The sequence below is a fragment of the Neofelis nebulosa genome, chromosome X, assembly GCF_028018385.1.
Source record: "Neofelis nebulosa isolate mNeoNeb1 chromosome X, mNeoNeb1.pri, whole genome shotgun sequence".
NCBI lineage: Eukaryota > Metazoa > Chordata > Mammalia > Carnivora > Felidae > Neofelis > Neofelis nebulosa.
This window is the reverse complement of record NC_080800.1, coordinates 83,203,956-83,222,473: the sequence shown is the minus strand read 5'-3', so window position 1 is coordinate 83,222,473 and position 18,518 is coordinate 83,203,956. Positions and strand designations below refer to the sequence as shown.

Sequence of the window (18,518 nt, the reverse complement as noted above, 5' to 3'; positions counted from 1 at the left end):
CCTCTCTGGTTTTCAAGGCGAGATGTTATGGGATTTGTTTTCCCCTTGTGGGCTCCCTGATGCTTTCTCCTTTCTCTGCTCACAGCTCTCTCTCCCTCCTGTTGGCAACTCTCTACTACAGTTTCTGCCCTTCCTAACCTCTCAGATGCGGCTTCTCTACATTTAGTTGTGAAGTTTGTTCTACCAGACTTCAGATTGCTTTCCAGTTTATTTACTTGGATGTGAGTGATATCTAGTTGGAAACATGGGATGGGGAGAGCTTAAAGTCCTCCTACTCTGCCTTCTTCCCAAACTCCAGAAATGACATTTATTTACAAAAGACACAGGTTGTCCAATATCTTGTTAGTTCTGAATTGACTCAACAGTTCTCCGCAAGCAGGTTAACCTCTTATGGAATCCTCCTTCTTTCACTACCTAACCTCCATCTTAAACATTGCCAACATTCTTATTCCTGCTGTTACTCCCCCTGCCTGATAAGGGCAAAGCCCATGATTCTGAGGTAATAATGTTGCATTTTATGTCACTGCATCCTGATTTACAATATGTCCCTTTGACTAATCTTGATGTAATTTTGTTTGTTGATGGATCATATTGTAAAAATGGAAATCAGGATTTACAAGCAGACTATACTGTTACTATGCAGTATGTATTACTTGAGAGGGGAAACCTTCCATACGTTAAATCAATTCAACAACCAGAGCTCTACACACTTACTGGAGCATGCCAATTATCAAAATGACAAATTGTTAATATATATATTGACAGCTAGCTAGTATGCCTTTGGGGCCATCCATGATTTGGGGATGTTATAGAAACAAAGGGGTTTCTTTGTTTCTTTCTTTCTTTCTTTTTTCTTTCAAACAAAATTCTTTATTGACAAAATAAAGCTCAAAATCAGAATTTTGCCTTTGAAAATGATCTTAGATGATCCTGAATCTAATTTTTACTTAATAATAATAATAATCTAATATAAATAATAATATTTTTAGTATTTCTTTTTTTAAGTGTTTTTTTTTAATGGAAAGAGCCTAAATGTCCATCAACTGATGAGTGGATAAAGAAGTTGTGATTTATATATACAATGGAATACTACTAGGCAATGAGAAAGAATGAAATATGGCCTTTTGTAGCAACATGGATAGAACTGGAGAGTGTTATGCTAAGTGAAATAAGTCATAGAGAGAAAGACAGATACCATATGTTTTCACTCTTATGTGGATCCTGAGAAACTTAATAGAAGACCATGGGGGAGGGGAAGGGGAAAAAAGTTACAGAGAAGGAAGGAGGCAAACCATGAGAGACTCTTAAAAACTGAGAATAAACTGAGGGTTTATGGGGGGTGGGAAGAAGGTGACAGTGGGTGATGGGCATTGAAGAGGGCACCTGTTGGGATGAACACTGGGTGTTGTATGGAAACCAATTTGACAATAAATTTCATATTATAAAAAGGGGGTTTTCTTTACATCTACTGTAACGTCAATAAAAAATGGACAAGAAGTAAATGACCTTCTTGTTGCTGTTCTCTTACCTTCTGAAATTGCTGTGACCAAAATTGAGGACTGAAACTGAGTATCAGGGAAATGTCCTGGCTGACTTTTATTCAAAGACATCAGGAACAGAAAGTATAAAAGTTTTGGCATATGTAGATAAAACCCATTCTTCTGCACAAAATGACCCATTGTTGCCAGACTTGTCATCCTGATGTCCTGTAAATTGGCAACAGTCTGCTTCTGATTCAGAGAAATTATGGTGGGCAAACAATAGTTGTAAATTCAATGGACAATGGGGCTATGAGAAACCCAAGATGGCCACTTGGTTCTTACTATAAGAAACTCCATCATTTGGTTCTTGCATTCTTTCACCAACCATTGTGCAGCTAAAATGACTCTAATTATATAAAACACACCACTACCACACTGAGCAAAGAACACAAAAACAACCAAGACACACAAAAAAGGAATATCTAATAACTAGGAAGATTCTCAAGTATATTAACAAAGACATGAAAAGCAAAGTGAGATTTTTATTTTATTTTTTAAATTAATTTTATTATTTTTTTTATTAATTTACCAGATTTGCAAAGATTAAAAATATTGATAATTCTTGGGTTGGTGAGGATATAGAAAAATGACTTTTAAGATGCAGAATTGAAGAAGAAATGAGCAAAGGGTCAGAATGGGCATTTCTCCAAAGAATTTACACACATGACTAATAAGCACATATATGATACTGTGATTTATAATAAGAATATATTTGATTTTCCCCCACACAAAACTTCTCAAACCCTTGAAATTACCTAACAGATAAAAGCAATAGGAATACCTTCTCTCATAATATTTGGTCTTTTGTCATTTAAAAGCCATAAAGGTAAAATGGGTGTCACTGTTATTCATAACAAATCTCTTTCAACCACAGCCAAATTTTTTAATAAGTTGACTTTTGGAAATCCCCTAAAGATAGGTGGGGTGGCTCATTGCCAGTAGAAAAAAAACATGATTTGAGGGTGGGAACTTTTAGTCCTACCCCATGCTTTCCAGAGAGGGGAGATGAGCAGGAGATTAAACCAATCATCAACAGCTGATAATTTAATCAACCATGCCTGTGTAATGCAGGCTTATAAAAATCCAAAACAGATGAGATTCAGAGAGCTTCCAGGTTGGTGAACCAGAGCACTTCCCTGTGCTGCCACGCAGTGTGGAAAACTCCATGGTGACAGAAGCTCATTTGTTTAGGACCTCACTCTATGTATTTCTTAATCTGGCTGTTGATTTATATCCTTTGTAATAAACCAGTAATCTAGTGAGTAAACTGGCTTCTTGAGTTCTATAAACTGTACAACAAATTAATCAAACCTACGGAGGGGGTGGTGAGAACTTCTGATTTATAGTCAGTAAGTCAGAAACACATATAACAACCTGTACTTGTGACTGGCATCTGAAGTGGAGGGCAGTCTTGTGGACTGAGCCCTTAACCTGTGTAATGTATCTCCAGAGAAATAGTGTAAGAATTGAGATAACTGTAGGACACCCAGCTGATATCAGAGAATTGCTCTGTGGTTTGGGGAAATGCACACATGCATAAGAATGGGAGCAGAACTATAACATGAAAAATGCTCAAAATCATTAATCATCTAGCAAATGCCAAGCCTGAGATATTACTTCATCTTTACTAAGACTAGAATCACAATTTCAGAAAATAACAGATGTTGATGAGGATGTGGAGGTATAAGAACCCTCATATACTGCTGGTAGGAATGTTTACAATGATCATTCACTTTGGAAAAAAGTTTGGCAGTTCCTCAAACGATTAATTGTATTGTTGCCACGAACTCAGAAAACATGTTAAATGAAGAAGCCAATACCAAAAGAACACATATTATATGTGTCATTTATATGAAATGTCCAAAATAGGGAAATCTATGGAGACAAATTATGTTAGTGTGTTTTGGCCTGGAAAGAATTGGGGGATAGAGAGTGATAGCTAAAGTGTACTTTTTGAGTTTCTTTTTGATGTGATGAAATGTCCTAAAATTGACTATGGTGATGGTTGCACATATCTGTAAATATACTAAAAACCATGAAAGTATACACTTTAAGTGGGCACATCTTATGGTATGTGAACTATGGTTTCATAATGCTGTTTTAAAAAGACATGAGAGTCTTAGCCAGGTTTGGTTATTAATTGAATATGAGGGACAATGATAAAGGATTCAAGGATGATGGCCAGATTCTAGGCTTGCCAATGGGTGGATACTAAGGCAGAAAACAAATGAAAAAGAAGCAGGTCTAAGGTGAAAGTAAAGGGCTTAAAGAGAGAGTGAGACAGCATATATAGAGATTTTTAAACTTTTTGAGGGGCGAGGAATCATGGTGTCTCTTGAAGATCAGCTAAGAAGTTTGGCCTCTCTCCCCACAAAAATGTGAATATATTACCAACTCCTCACATACATAGATAATATTTGGATATCTGTTCCACAAACTTCTGTGTTGAGAATGACTAATCTACGTTTACTCAGGGTGGTTGGTAGATAGTGTTCCTTGGGCCCTGGCATAAATGAGGTAGTACCAGGGTGAGTATAGGCTGGCAGATAGTGACCCTGCAGTAAGGCTAGGTTCTTTCTGAATGTCCTAGAGGTGGGGAGGACAGGGTGAAGATCCCAGCAGTTCTAACCCAGGTGAGAGACGACAGAAATGTCCCAGGGAGGCTTCCGCCTGGACAAGGTGACAAAGAGGATATAGCACGGCAACTTGGGAGGCTTTCTCTACAGAATAAATTCTCTACTATTCTTGGAAGCCTCTACCACAGAGGTGTAGAAAAGGTATGAGAACAGATTTCTCGCCCCCTCCCCCGCCCCCTGCACACACACACATACATCTATCTGGGAGGTGAGTCACTAGGTGGGAATTTGGGCAAGAAATGGAGGGAAGGAACCAAAGGAATCAATTTAGGTCATTACCTTTGTCACCTGTCCATCTATATTTTTGGAATAAGTACAGTCAGAGCCCAAATGTAGGAAATAAAAGACTCTGGAATGTGGCAGTGGGTAGACTGCTCCTTCCCAAACTCTTGTCAGGGCAGAAAAGATCTGACTATCTCTGCATCCATCTCTCAACCGGCCACCACCTCACAGCCCTTCCCTTTGCTTGGGTCTGCAAAATCATTATTAATAATAGCCATTACATTTCACAGAAGACTTCAGTTGTCAGCAAAGTTTTGCCATATATAATGAATGTTAATCATAATAGAATAAAATATAAATGTTTATTAACAAATATTAAATTTGTTCCATAAGGGGGCAAAGGGTGGATTATTTATATACAATAGCCAAGATCTGACAACTGGACTTCTTGATCATTTTCAAAACACCATTTGTGTTCAGGAAGACTCCCTGCCCCTCCCCCCGGCCCCAACCCCCCCCCTTTTTTTTTTTTTACAAAATTTTAAAACTAGCTACAATGTTCTAATCTGAAGTTTTGTGGAACTCAAAGAAAGTATTTTCTGTGTGGTGCATGAGAACATAAAAATTGAGGCTTTTTTACTTCCCCAGGTTGAAACATGTTTAAAAATGAAATTTCATAATTTTGTTTTTGAGCCATACTGATTGTTTTAAAGAAAATAAAGAGAAATTTTTAGAAAGCAGAAATTCAGCCAGGGAGAAGAGGAGAAAAAACTGAAAATACCAAAGCCAATGTCAAGGCCCTAGGGAGAGGGGCAGGGTGATATGCATACCCTCCCCTGGTAAGAAGAGAAGGGAAAACCAACCAAGGCCAGAAGGCTATTACGGAGCCCTCAGATTGAAGGGGACAGAGCTGAGTTACAAGGCTGTGCGTACAGAGGCCTGGCAAGAGTTCGAGCGTGCGGAGGTAGGGGGCAGGGTCCTGCAAAACTCCCCGTTGTCAGAGGAGGTAGAGTGGGAGGAGAGAAAACTCATTGGTGACGCGAAGCCCTCACGTGACCTGGAGCTGCAGAACGATGCAGCCTTCGGAGCAGTCGTCATTCCCGGCTGGATACCAGCTCCCCGCTGCCCTGGGTCGGGCGGGCTGGCACTGGGCCCGAGGAAAGCGGAGCAGGTAAGGGCTCTGGGGTCCGCTTACCAAGGCCAGGGCTGCAGCTGCAAGCTTACCCCGGAGGGCGGTGCAAAGGATCAGCGCAGCGGGTCCCAGCCTGGCTTCTCCACACCCATCAGTCTTGGGAGCGTCCGTAGTGGCCTCCTGGGGTGGGGTGGAGGTGCTGGCGGCCACGAGGGCAACCGAGCCACTAAGAGTCTTGGGAAATCACCTCCGAGTTCCTACAGGAAAATGGTGAACCTCTGAGGCGGGGTGGGGGAGGCTAGGGGTTGGGGCGGGAGAGGCGAATGGGGGGGGGGGGGGGGTGGCCAGGCGGTCCGGGACCCTGAAGGGACCAGGTGGTGGCTGGTCGGCGTCAAACGCTTCGCCACAGTCCCGGCTCCCTCCACCCCGGCCCTCTGCAGGTCTGCAGGTCTAGGTGTCAAGTGTTGCAGCAGCACACGCACGGCGAGAATCAGGAGGAAGGAGGCTGCAAGGATAGGCCCAGGTCGGTGCGGGGGACAGTGTGGGGGGCGGGTGAAGAGCCCAGTTTGAGACCCCCTCCCAACTCCACCATCCTTGTTCCCCGTCCTCCATTTTGGTGACTGCAGAAGCCTGGGGATATATTTGTAGGAAAATGGTGGGTTTGGGGGAGGTAGGACAGAGAAGTGAGAGAGGAGGAGGGTCCATACGGGAGGCCCCCTAGAGGGCGCACGGAGCGTTACAGGTGGGAAAATGATACTTTAAAAACCTTTGATACCCAGGGCTCTGAAAGAGGAGTAGTAAGGCCTCTGTTCTTGGTGCTGATCTGTCCACCAAAACCTCAAACCCTTTGGTCTTTTGTCTCCTAGGAGTAATGGCGTCCAAAGAGGAACACGCAGTAAAAAATCTCAACATGGAAAATACCGACCAGGGAAATGAAAAAAATGATGACAATGAGCAAGTTGCTAATAAAGGAGATCCCTTGGCCCTCCCTTTGGAAACTGGTGAATATTGTGTGCCTAGAGTAAATCGTAGGCGGTTCCGTGTTAGGCAGCCCATCCTGCAGTATACGTGGGATGTGATTCGGAGGCTTGAAGAGCCACAGGCAATGATGAGAGAAGAGAATATGGAAAGGATTGGGGAGGAGATGAGACAACTCATGCAAAAGCTGAAAGAAAAACAGTTCAGTCATAGTTTGCGGGCAGTTAGCACTGACCCCCCTCACCATGACCATCATGATGAGTTTTGCCTTATGCCTTGAATCCTGATGTTTTCCCTGAGGTTAACAGGGAGACACCTGCTTTCTAAACTTACATGTTCATGATATACCTTTGTTGTAAACCTTTTGATGTCACTCATTCCTGGTGAGTCTATTATTACTTCTAGTTGAATGTTGTGTTTTTGACCCAATATGTAAGATTTTTGTTAGGGAAATTTTGCCTACTGCATGGAAAGATGCTCATTATATATTGTGAAGCTAATAAAGCAGTTAAAAAAAAGCAACCTATGTATTTTATTATTGTATTTATATTTATTTTATTTATTTATGTTTATATATTTAGTACATTAAGAGAAAAATGATGAAATTAAATATGTAAAAGGATTAATACAAGGACATATTTCTGTGAGATGAGTTGATGTGTTTTATTTTATAATTTCTGTAGTTTTAGAAGAAATGGAAACTATTTTTTTAAGTTTATTTATTCTGAAAGAGAGACAGAGAGAGCAAGGTGGAGGAGGGGGCAGAGAGGGAGGGAGAGAGAAAATCCCAAGCAGGCTCTGTGCTGTCAGCATGGAACCCAACACAGGGCTCAAACCTACCAACCCTGAGATTATGACCTGAGCCAAAATCAAGAGTCAGACACTCAACCAACTGAACCACCCAGGTGCCCCATAAATGGAAACTATTTTTAATGACCTTGTGAAAGCAGTAGGGTCCCTTAATAAATATTTGGTCATGAAATTTGGATATTTTAGCCAGATGAATAAACTTAGGAATTCTTTATAAATTGGGGACCATGCTTGCTTCACATGACTGTGAAACAAGATAAGGAGTGTGTATGAGCTGTGTTTACCTATTTTTGTCCTCATCCCACCTATTAGGGAAGGCCCCCTATCCCCAGATTTTCTGTTCAGTCACTTAGCAGAGTTTCCAATAGGATTCACCAGTCTGGTATTCTTACTCTGCTAGTCAAGCTGAATTCTGCCTGACAAGAAGTAGGCCCTTAACAAAATACAATTAATAATGATTGAGTCAGGAGCTCTGAATTCCTGTCTCAGTTCAGTCCCTGAATAAAATAAACTTGAATATGTGGCTTCACTTATCTAGAAGGGATCACTTGCAATTCCTAAGGGAACAATAGATCCATTTAAGAATGTCTTGAAGTACTTGAAACTATCCTAATTTGTCATGGATGTGAAAATCACCTGAGGACTTCTTCGAAAATGTTGACTATTGGTCCTACCCTAAATCTACTGAATGGGGATCCAGAACATTAATTTGTAGGAAGGGTTCCTGGTGATTCTGATGCACATTAATGTCTAAAGGGCTACTGTGTGCATATATTTATTATGATCTCGATTCTTAAATAGGAACCGTAATGAAGAACATAAAAGTGAATATCTGAATTCAGTGGAGAGAAGTATTAAAATGCAAAGAGTGAGAAAATTTAAAAAAAAAAGCTTTTAGATTTACTACATAAAAATTGAAATTTAAAGTATATACACTAAAAAGTTCAAGGTGGTTCTCTTGTAGGGTATTGGGTGTTTTTTTCTTTGTACTTAACTACATTTTTCTTAAAGAATATGGATTACTTGTGCAAAAAGAAATAAGTCAATAATAGATCCACATCCAATGAACTCTTCAGTGAGTTTATAAATGAAAGGCAATGTAGGCCCTTAAAATTATCAGTGACAGAACTTAAATAATATAGATTTCAAATTACCCTTGGATGTAGTATTCATGCCCTGGTGTAATTGTCCCTCCTGCTGAGTGGGCAAAATCACTAGATCTTACTTCCTATCAATAGACTACAACAAAAGTGATGTGACACCGTTTCTGTGACTGTGTTACAGAAGATTGTGGTTTTGGTTTTACCAGAAGACTTCCTCCTTGTCCTCCCTTCCCTTTTGCTGCCTTTGAAACAAATTCCTATGTTAAAGAGGCTCATATGGCAAAGAATTAACAGTATTTCTCAGCCAACAACCAGTGAGGAACTGGGACCCTCGGTCCAATAACCTTTGAGGAAGTGAATCCTGCCAAACAACATAGGCAAGTTTGGAAGCAGATCCTTGCCCTCTCAAACCTTCAGATAAGACCCTGGCCCTGACCAACATATTGATATTCACAGTTAGCTGTCCTCAGCCAGTAAAAGCCAACTTCAAGCACACCACCAGTGCCTCAGAATCCTCCCTTATCAAGGTGATTAAAACAAGGACATTACCAGTCAAGGAACATGAAAAATGATAATGAGAAAAGGAAAAAGTCTTTTGTAAAGGAGATGAATGAACATAAAAGAGAGAAAGATAAGAGACAAAGGCAGAGGCATATAAAGTCCTGGTATATGTAGTATTCTTATGACTAAAAGGGACCAGAGGACTGTGTGGATGGGGGGAAGGGAGATTGAGATTGATTGGTAGATTACCTAGACATGAATACTCCTAGGCAATTTAAAGGAATGTTTGTGGAAGCACAGACTTTGGAGTCAGGCAGACCTTAGTTCAAATACTGGCATCATTGCTTATAAGATTTGTGACCTTAAATACAGTTGGTCAACTGCCCTTAGTTTCATTTTTCTAATCTGTAAAATATAGAAAATGTTCACCAAGATGCCAGTCATATATTAAGCTCTCAGTAAATGTTAGCTGTTAATGTTATAAAGCACATTAGGTGAAAATAAAAGCTTTAGTTCAGTAAGAATGAGTAGCCTCATATTTTAAAGTTAATAAAATTAGCAGATTTTTGAAAGTATATACTGATCCCAGAAGTCAAAATTTGGCAAAAAAGGGATTATATTTGGTAAAAACATAGTTTGTCCTGTACAATACTGTACAATTTTTGAATCCTTGTCAACATTTAATAATTGAGAAATTGCACAGGAAAATCCAGATTCTAGGTTTCCATGAAAACTCAGGTCTGTCAACTCTGGGCCTGCATTCCCACATTGCACCAACTGACTGGAGGGAGCTTACCGATGGCTTCAATCCTTTAGAAAGACACGTGTTTCAGTTTTATTTTTGTACCCAGCTTTTCTTAGATTATCTAGTTATCTCTCTGGCACTTCAATTTATACTCCCTAATTCATATCAACTGCATCTCAAAAGGAATTTGAAGCAACAGTTCAGTAAATAATTGGGGTTTGGTCCAATTTGGGACTCAAGACATTTTTATGTTTCAAATATGCAGTGTACAATATGATAACAATGATATTCATGTGGTTATTAAAAACTTGAAATATGACTAATGCATATGAGATATGCAAAAGTGTAAAGCATACACAAGATTTTTTTTTAAGTTTATTTTTGAGAGAGAGAGAGTGAACAGGGGAGGGGCAGAGAGGATCTGAAGTGGGCTCTATGCTGACAGCAGGGAGACTGATGTGAGGTTCACAGGCTCAAGAACCATGAGATCACAATCTGAGCCAAAGTCAGAACCACTCAGCCTACTGAGCCACCTAGGTGCCCCAAGCATACACCAGATTTTAGATCCACAGTACCAAAAAAGAATGTAAAATATCTTAAAAAGTTTTATACTGATAACATGTTGAAATGATAGCATTTGGCTATAAGGTGTTAAATAAAATATAATGTTAAAATTAATTCCACTAGTTACTTTTTTACTTTTAAAGAATGTGTTCATTAGAAAAACTAAAATTAGATATATGGCTCACATTATATTTCTGTTGAACTGCACCATTCCAAATCATTTTAAGATATACCACGTTTTTATAATTAAAAACTATTATTTAAAAATTTCTGATAATAAACATAAGATGATACACATTCATTTTAGAAAGCCCAAAGAAAGATAAAGAAGAAAATTATTAAACCTAGTAAACATTGTTAAATATTTTAGTTTCTACACAAAACATCCACAAATGGAATCTTGTTCTATAAAAATTGGATCATACTGTATATTCTATTTGTATGCTTCTTTTTTGCTTAACATTTTAAGATAACCTTTTTACATTATCTTTAAAAATTATTTGAGACAAAGCTGTTATTTACATAAATTAAAAATTAATATAATGATAAAACTGGAAGAAAATATAGATTATTTAATTTAAGCACATTAAAGACATTCCTCAACATATAATTTAAGGCAGAATTATGCAGAAAATAACATTTTATTACATAAAAAATAAACATTTATTTGATATAAGTGTAATTTAAAAAGGCAAATGAAATATTAGAAATATAATATATAAGAAAGACAAAAAGTTACTATCATAACTGAATAGTGAATTGGTTTAAATCAATCAGAAAAAGGGAAAACAAATATCATAATGGAAAAAGTGAAAGTTCAACAATTTTGTAATTGACTAATAGATATATGGAAAAAATTATGTATCATTTGTAATCAAGGACATGAAAATGAGAATAAGAAAACATTTTCAAGTAACAAATTGGTAAATAATTTTAATAATAATAGCAGCCAACATTTATTGATCATTATAATCTAAATATTTTGCATACCTTATTCAATTTCCCTAAACACATAAGTTGCATGAAGATACTATTGTTAGGCCTATTTTATAGTTACAGAGAATGAACCACACACCCAAAGCCACATGACTGTTAGTTGTGGAGCTGGAATTTGAACACAGTGTGACGTTTGAATCCACACCATTATTAGTGATTTATACCTAGAGATGAAGGGTTCTTTCATACAGTGAAAACACAAAGGAGCACGGGTACTTACATACAGGGCTGGTAAGAATGAGAATTGGTTCAACTTTTCTGAAAGATAGTTTGAAAATATGTATCAAAAGTCTTAAAACAATTCTATAGTCTTGAACCAGAAATTCTATGCTTATGACTACACTCCAGGTGAGAAATCATACAAATGATCTGTACCAGATCTGTGAAAACAACCAACTGGGAAAGTATGAAAATAGAGATGGCCTGCATTGAACAATGCAGGCGTTAGGGGCACTGACACCCCACATAGTCAAAAATCCACATATAACTTTTGATTCCCCAAGACCTAATTACTAATAACCTACTGTTGAGTGTAACCCTTACCAAAAACATAAAGTCAATTAACACATATTCTGTATGTTATATAGATATATAACAAAATACATTAGTCTATAATATATATTTTATATTATTCTTACAATAAAGTAAGCTAAAAAAAGAAAATGTTATTAAGAAAATCATATAGAAGAGAAAAGTATATTTACAGTACTGTACTACAAAATATTCATCTAGAAGTGGACCCACACAGTTCAAATCCATGTTGTTCAAAGGTCAACAGTATATGCAATAGCAGGATATCTGTTTTAGCATTTTTGGAAAACCAAAAAACTAGATATGACTTTAATAACTATAAATAAAGGAAAGATAAATACATAAGATGCAGTAATACTTTGGAAGGCTGTATAGTCATTATAAATAATGGAGTTATTTCAGTTATATTGGGTAGGGAATTTCAGCTGTATGTAAATAATAATTGACTGAAAAATGGCTTAAATATTAAGGAAGTTTACGATTTCACATAGCAGAAAGAACAGGAGTAGGTAAGACAGGCTTCAGGGCTGACTGATTCAGGATGTTACCAAGGACCCAGGTTCCTTCCATCTCTGGTCCACTTCTACCATGTCTAGTGTCAGCTTCATCCTAAGGCTGGTGGTTACACCTTATACAACGGGATGGCTGCTTGTGGGGACTGAGGATACATTCTTTTCTGTTTTTGTCCCTCAGGACAGAAGGGAAACCTCTCTCTCAACCATGGACAATATCTTCAATCTGACTGGGTCATTTTAAAATCATTGGCCATCCTCAACTAGTAACAATTCTCAGAGAAATTCCAAGTCCTGACAGGTTCAGAATAACTAGGCCTGCCTCCTGAAGTTACCAGTAAGGAGAGGTGGGGTGGAAATCTAGATGTTTGGAGTTCTGTTAAGGGAGGAAAGGAGAAGTTGATGTTGAGTAAGAATACACTACACTGGGAACTTCACAAATAGGAATGGCCTCTACTAGGCCCTCAGCGGGATATCAACAGCAGAATGACATATTGAATAACCTTTGAAAGGACAGGAGACAGAGCATAAAAAGCTAAAGTAGTCCAGAAAATGCCAACGTTCAAAGGGAAGAGAAAGAATTGAGAATGAGAATAAGAGCAAGAATAATGAATATGATTAAGCAGAAGCTCCCCAATTGATAGAAATCGGGGATTCTTGGAACCCTGGGATTAAAAATCAAAACAAGGGGAAGTTTCTCCAGAGTACCAAGTCTAGTAAGACCATTAACTAGGGTTAAGTGGAAGTCATGTGGGTCTGTGCCTACAGAAGCCCAAGAAACAGTCAGTGAGGAACAGAACCACATGGAGAGAATTACAAGAAAAAAATATATATATATATGTATGTATATATTTACAAAATTTCCACTTTTCTCACATTTGTAACACCTCCGTTCCCAGATTCTTTCCCCAATTAATGAACCAGTGCCAGATGTGTTGGGCACATCCCTTCCTCCAAACATAGGTAGAAAGTCAGCCTTGTATGTTATTGAATAGCATTTCTGAAAAGCAGACACTTGAGTTGTTTAAGCTTTGGATCTTATTGGGGTTTGTGGAGACTTCCACTGGACATTTTTTGATCACTTGGCATGCTCATCACCTCTACCCCAGCAAAGCTACTTGTTCTCCCTCACCAGCCCTTTCGAGAACTTCTCCTCATCCTGCCCACATTTCAAGGCTCAACCTAGGTTGTTCTTCCTCATGAAGCTGACAGAACCTTGTGGTTTTTAAATTTCTTTTCCCACAGAAGTTGGCATGTGCAATAGTGGACTTATCCAGGCACCTCATGCTCTGTTTCACTCATGATGTCTTGGATTGTTTTATAACTGTTTTGTATCTTTCACAGATTCCTGAGTGATCAGTGAATTGATCTTCTTGTTTCTCCTCTTACCACTCTTCAATCCAGTCTCTACATGGAAAACCAAATAATATTTTATTATTTCATCTCATTTCATTTCATTTTCCAAGTAATATTTTAAAGAGGGATTAGAACATGTTCTTCCCTTCAATTATGTCACTTAATGCCTCCATTGAATTTATTTATTTTTTTTAATATATGAAATTTATTGTCAGATTGGTTTCCATACAACACCCAGTGCTCATCCCAAAAGGTGCCCTCCTCAATACCCATCACCCACCCTCCCCTCCCTCCCACCCCCCATCAACCCTCAGTTTGTTCTCAGTTTTTAACAGTCTCTTATGCTTTGGCTCTCTCCCACTCTAACCTCTTTTTTTTCCCCCTCCCCCATGGGTTTCTGTTAAGTTTCTCAGGATCCACATAAGAGTGAAACCATATGGTATCTGTCTTTCTCTGTATGGCTTATTCCACTTAGCATCACACTCTCCAGTTCCATCCACGTTGCTACAAAAGGCCATATTTCATTCTTTCTCATTGTCACGTAGTATTCCATTGTGTATCTAAACCACAATTTCTTTATCCATTCATCAGTTGATGGACATTTAGGCTCTTTCCATAATTTGGCTATTATATAGCCAAGAGCTTGGTGAGCTCTTTATAGATTTTGGATACTAGCCCTTTGTCCGATATGTCATTTGCAAATATCTTTTCCCATTCCGTTGGTTGCCTTTTAGTTTTGTTGTTGTTTCCTTTGCTGTGCAGAAGTTTTTATCTTCATAAGATCCCAGTAATTCACTTTTGCTTTTAATTCCCTTGCCTTTGGGGATGTGTCGAGTAAGAGATTGCTACGGCTGAGGTCAGAGAGGTCTTTTCCTGCTTTCTCCTCTAAGGTTTTGATGGTTTCCTGTCTCACATTCAGGTCCTTTATCCATTTTGAGTTTATTTTTGTGAATGGTGTGAGAAAGTGGTCTAGTTTCAACCTTCTGCATGTTGCTGTCCAGTTCTCCCAGCACCATTTGTTAAAGAGACTGTCTGTTTTCCATTGGATGTTCTTTCCTGCTTTGTCAAAGATGAGTTGGCCATACGTTTGTGGGTCTAGTTCTGGGGTTTCTATTCTATTCCATTGGTCTATGTGTCTGTTTTTGTGCCAATACCATGCTGTCTTGATGATGACAGCTTTGTAGTAGAGGCTAAAGTCTGGGATTGTGATGCCTCCTGCTTTGGTCTTCTTCCTCAAAATGACTTTGGCTATTCGGGGCCTTTTGTGGTTCCATATGAATTTTAGGATTGCTTGTTCTAGTTTCGAGAAGAATGCTGGTGCAATTTTGATTGGGATTGCATTGAATGTGTAGATAGCTTTGGGTAGTATTGACGTTTTGACAATATTTATTCTTCCAAACCATGAGCAGGGAATGTCTTTCCATTTCTTTATATCTTCTTCAATTACCTGCATAAGCTTTCTATAGTTTTCAGCATACAGATCTTTTACATCTTTGGTTAGATTTATTCCTAGGTATTTTATGCTTCTTGGTGCAATTGTGAATTGGATTGGTTTATTTGTCTTTCTGTTGCTTCATTGTTAGTGTATAAGAATGCAACTGATTTCTGTACATTGATTTTGTATCCTGCAACTTTGCTGAATTCATGTATCAGTTCTAGCAGACTTTTGGTGGAGTCTATCGGATTTTCCCTGTATAAGATCATGTCATCTGCAAAAAGCGAAAGCTTGACTTCATCTTTGCCAATTTTGATGCCTTTGATTTCCTTTTGTTGTCTGATTGCTGATGCTAGAACTTCCAGCACTATGTTAAACAACAGCGGTGAAGAGTGGGCTTCCCTGTCGTGTTCCTGATCTCAGGGAAAAAGCTCTCAGTTTTTCCCCATTGAGGATGATGTTAGCTGTGGGCTTTTCATAAATGGCTTTTATGATGTGTAAGTATGTTCCTTCTATCCCGACTTTCTCAAGGGTTTTTATTAAGAAATGGTGCTGGATTTTGTCAAAGGCCTTTTCTGCATCGATTGACAGGATCATATGGTTCTTCTCTTTTTTTTTTTTGTTAATGTGATGTATCACGTTGATTGATTTGCAAATGTTGAACCAGCCCTGCATCCCAGGAATGAATCCCACTTGATCATGGTGAATAATTCTTTTTATATGCTGTTGAATTCGATTTGCTAGTATCTTACTGAGAATTTTTGCATCCATATTCATCAGGGATATTGGCCTGTAGTTCTGTTTTTTTACTGGGTCTCTGTCTCGTTTAGGAATCAAAGTAATTCTGGCTTCCTAGAATGAGTCTGGAAGTTTTCCTTCCCTTTCTATTTCTTGCAATAGCTTGAGAAGGATAGGTATTATCTGTGCTTTAAACGTCTGGTAGAACTTCCCATGGGAAGCCATCTGGTCCTGGACTCTTATTTGTTGGGAGATTTTTGATAACCGATTCAATTTCTTCCCTGGTTATGGGTCTGTTCAAGCTTTCTATTTCCTCCTGATTGAGTTTTGGAAGAGTGTGGGTGTTTAGGAATTTGTCCATTTCTTCCAGGTTGTCCAATTTGTTGGCATATAATGTTTCATAGTATTCCCTGATAATTGTTTGTATCTCTGAGGGATTGGTTGTAAGAATTCCATTTTTATTCATGATTTTATCTATTTGGGTCATCTCCCTTTTCTTTTTGAGACGCCTGGCTAGAGGTTTGTCAATTTTGTTTATTTTTTAAAAAAAAACCCAACTCTTGGTTTCGTTGATCTGCTCTACAGTTTTTTTAGATTCTATATTGTTTATTTCTGCTCTGATCTTTATTATTTCTCTTCTTCTGCTGGGTTTAGGCTGCCTTTGCTGTTCTGCTTCTATTTCCTTTAGGTGTGCTGTTAGATTTTGTATTTGGGATTTTTCTTGTTTCTTGAGATAGGCCTGGATTGCAATGTATTTTCCTCTCAGCACTGCCTTCGCTGCATCCCAAAGCTTTTGGATTGTTGTATTTTCATTTTCGTTTGTTTCCATATATTTTTTAATTTCTTCTCTAATTGCCTGGTTGACCCACTCTCTCTGCCCCTCCCCCGTTCATGCTCTGTCTCTCTCTGTCCCAAAAATAAATAAAAAACGTTGAAAAAAAATTAAAAAAAAATAAAGTGTAGTTTGTCTGATATAAGTATGGCTACTCCAGCTCTCTTTTGGCTTCCAGTAGCATGATAAATAGTTCTCCATCCCCTCACTCTCAATCTAAAGGTGTCCTCAGATCTAAAATGAGTCTCTTGTCGACAGCAAATAGATGGGTCTTGTTTTTTTTTTATCCATTCTGATACCCTATGTCTTTTGGTTGGTGCATTTAATCCATTTACATTCAGTGTTATTATAGAAAGATATGGGTTTAGAGTCATTGTGATGTCTCTATGTTTTATGCTTGTAGTGATGTCTCTGGTACTTTGTCTCACAGGATCCCCCTTAGGATCTCTTGTAGGGCTGGTTTAGTGGTGACAAATTCCTTCAGGTTTTGTTTGTTTGGGAAGACCTTTATCTTTCCTTCTATTCTAAATGACAGACTTGCTGGATAAAGGATTCTCGGCTGCATATTTTTTCTGTTTAGCACACCGAAGATATCATGCCAATCCTTTCTGGGCCTGCCAAGTTTCAAAAGAGAGATCAGTCACGAGTATTATAGGTCTCCATTTATATGTGAGGGCACGTTTATCCCTTGCTGCTTTCAGAATTTTCTCTTTACCCTTGTATTTTGCCAGTTTCACTATGATATGTCGTGCAGAAGATCGATTCAAGTTACGTCTGAAGGGAGTTCTCTGTGCCTCTTGGATTTCAATGCCTTTTTCCTTCCCCAGTTCAGGTAAGTTCTCAGCTATAATTTCTTCAAGCACCCCTTCAGCACCTTTCCCTCTCTCTTCCTCCTCTGGGATACCAATTATGCATATATTATTTCTTTTTAGTGTATCACTTAGTTCTCTAATTTTCCCCTCATACTCCTGGATTTTTTTTATCTCTCTTTCTCTCAGCTTCCTCTTTTTCCATAACTATATCTTCTAGTTCACCTATTCTCTCCTCTGCCTCTTCAATCCGAGCTGTCATCGTTTCCATTCTGTTTCACATTTCATTTAAAGCGCTCTTCAGCTCCTTGTGACTGTTCCTTAGTCCCTTGATCTCTGTAGCAAGAGATTCTCTGCTGTCCTCTATACTGTTTTCAAGCCCAATGATTAATTTTATGACTATTATTCTAAATTCACTTTCTGTTATATTATTTAAATCCTTTTTGATCAGTTCATTAGCTGTTGTTATTTCCTGGAGAGTCTTCTGAGGGGAATTCTTCCGTTTGGTCATTTTGGATAGTCCCTGGAGTGGTGAGGACCTGCAGGGCACTTCCCCTGTGCTGTGGTGTATAACTGGAGTTGGTGGGCAGGGCCGCAGTCCGGCCTGATGTCTGCCCCCAGCCCACCGCTGGGGCCACAGTCAGACTGGTGTGTGCCTTCTCTTCCCCTCTCCTAGGGGCAGGATTCACTGTGGGGTGGCGTGGCCTGTCTGGGCTACTTGCACACTGCCAGGCTTGTGGTGCTGGGGATCTGGCGTATTAGCTGGGGTGGGTAGGCAAGGTGCACGGGGGCAGGAGGGGCAGGCTTAGCTCGCTTCTCCTTAGGTGATCCACTTCAGGAAAGGCCCTGTGGCAGCAGGAGGGAGTCAGATCCGCTGCCAGAGGTTTGGCTCTGCAGAAGCACAGAGTTGGGTGTTTGTGCGGAGCGAGCAAGTTCCCTGGCAGGAACTGGTTCCCTTTGGGATTCTGGATGGGGGATGGGTGGGGGAGATGGCGCTGGCGAGCGCCTTTGTTCCCCACCAAACTGAGCTCTGTCGTCCGGGGGCTCAGCAGCTCTCCCTCCCTTTGTCCTCCAGCC

General features: G+C 39.1%; 1 protein-coding gene across 3 annotated transcripts; it reads left to right on the top strand.

Annotated features, from left to right (window-relative positions):
• The first annotated feature begins 5,432 nt into the window (after positions 1 to 5,432).
• On the top strand, positions 5,433 to 7,031 carry LOC131502611 (protein BEX1-like). 3 transcript variants are annotated; one of them, XM_058713468.1, is made up of 3 exons: positions 5,433 to 5,570; positions 5,972 to 6,054; positions 6,398 to 7,031. In XM_058713468.1, exons 1-3 carry the CDS (start codon positions 5,473 to 5,475, stop codon positions 6,787 to 6,789), a joined length of 573 nt encoding a protein of 190 aa, XP_058569451.1. In that variant the 5' UTR covers positions 5,433 to 5,472; the 3' UTR covers positions 6,790 to 7,031. The 3 variants fall into 3 exon arrangements, with proteins under 3 accessions (XP_058569451.1, XP_058569452.1, XP_058569453.1); XM_058713470.1 differs by lacking the exon at positions 5,433 to 5,570 and adding an exon at positions 5,639 to 5,801; XM_058713469.1 differs by lacking the exon at positions 5,972 to 6,054 and having other exon boundaries at positions 5,457 to 5,570.
• Positions 7,032 to 18,518: the final 11,487 nt, after the last annotated feature.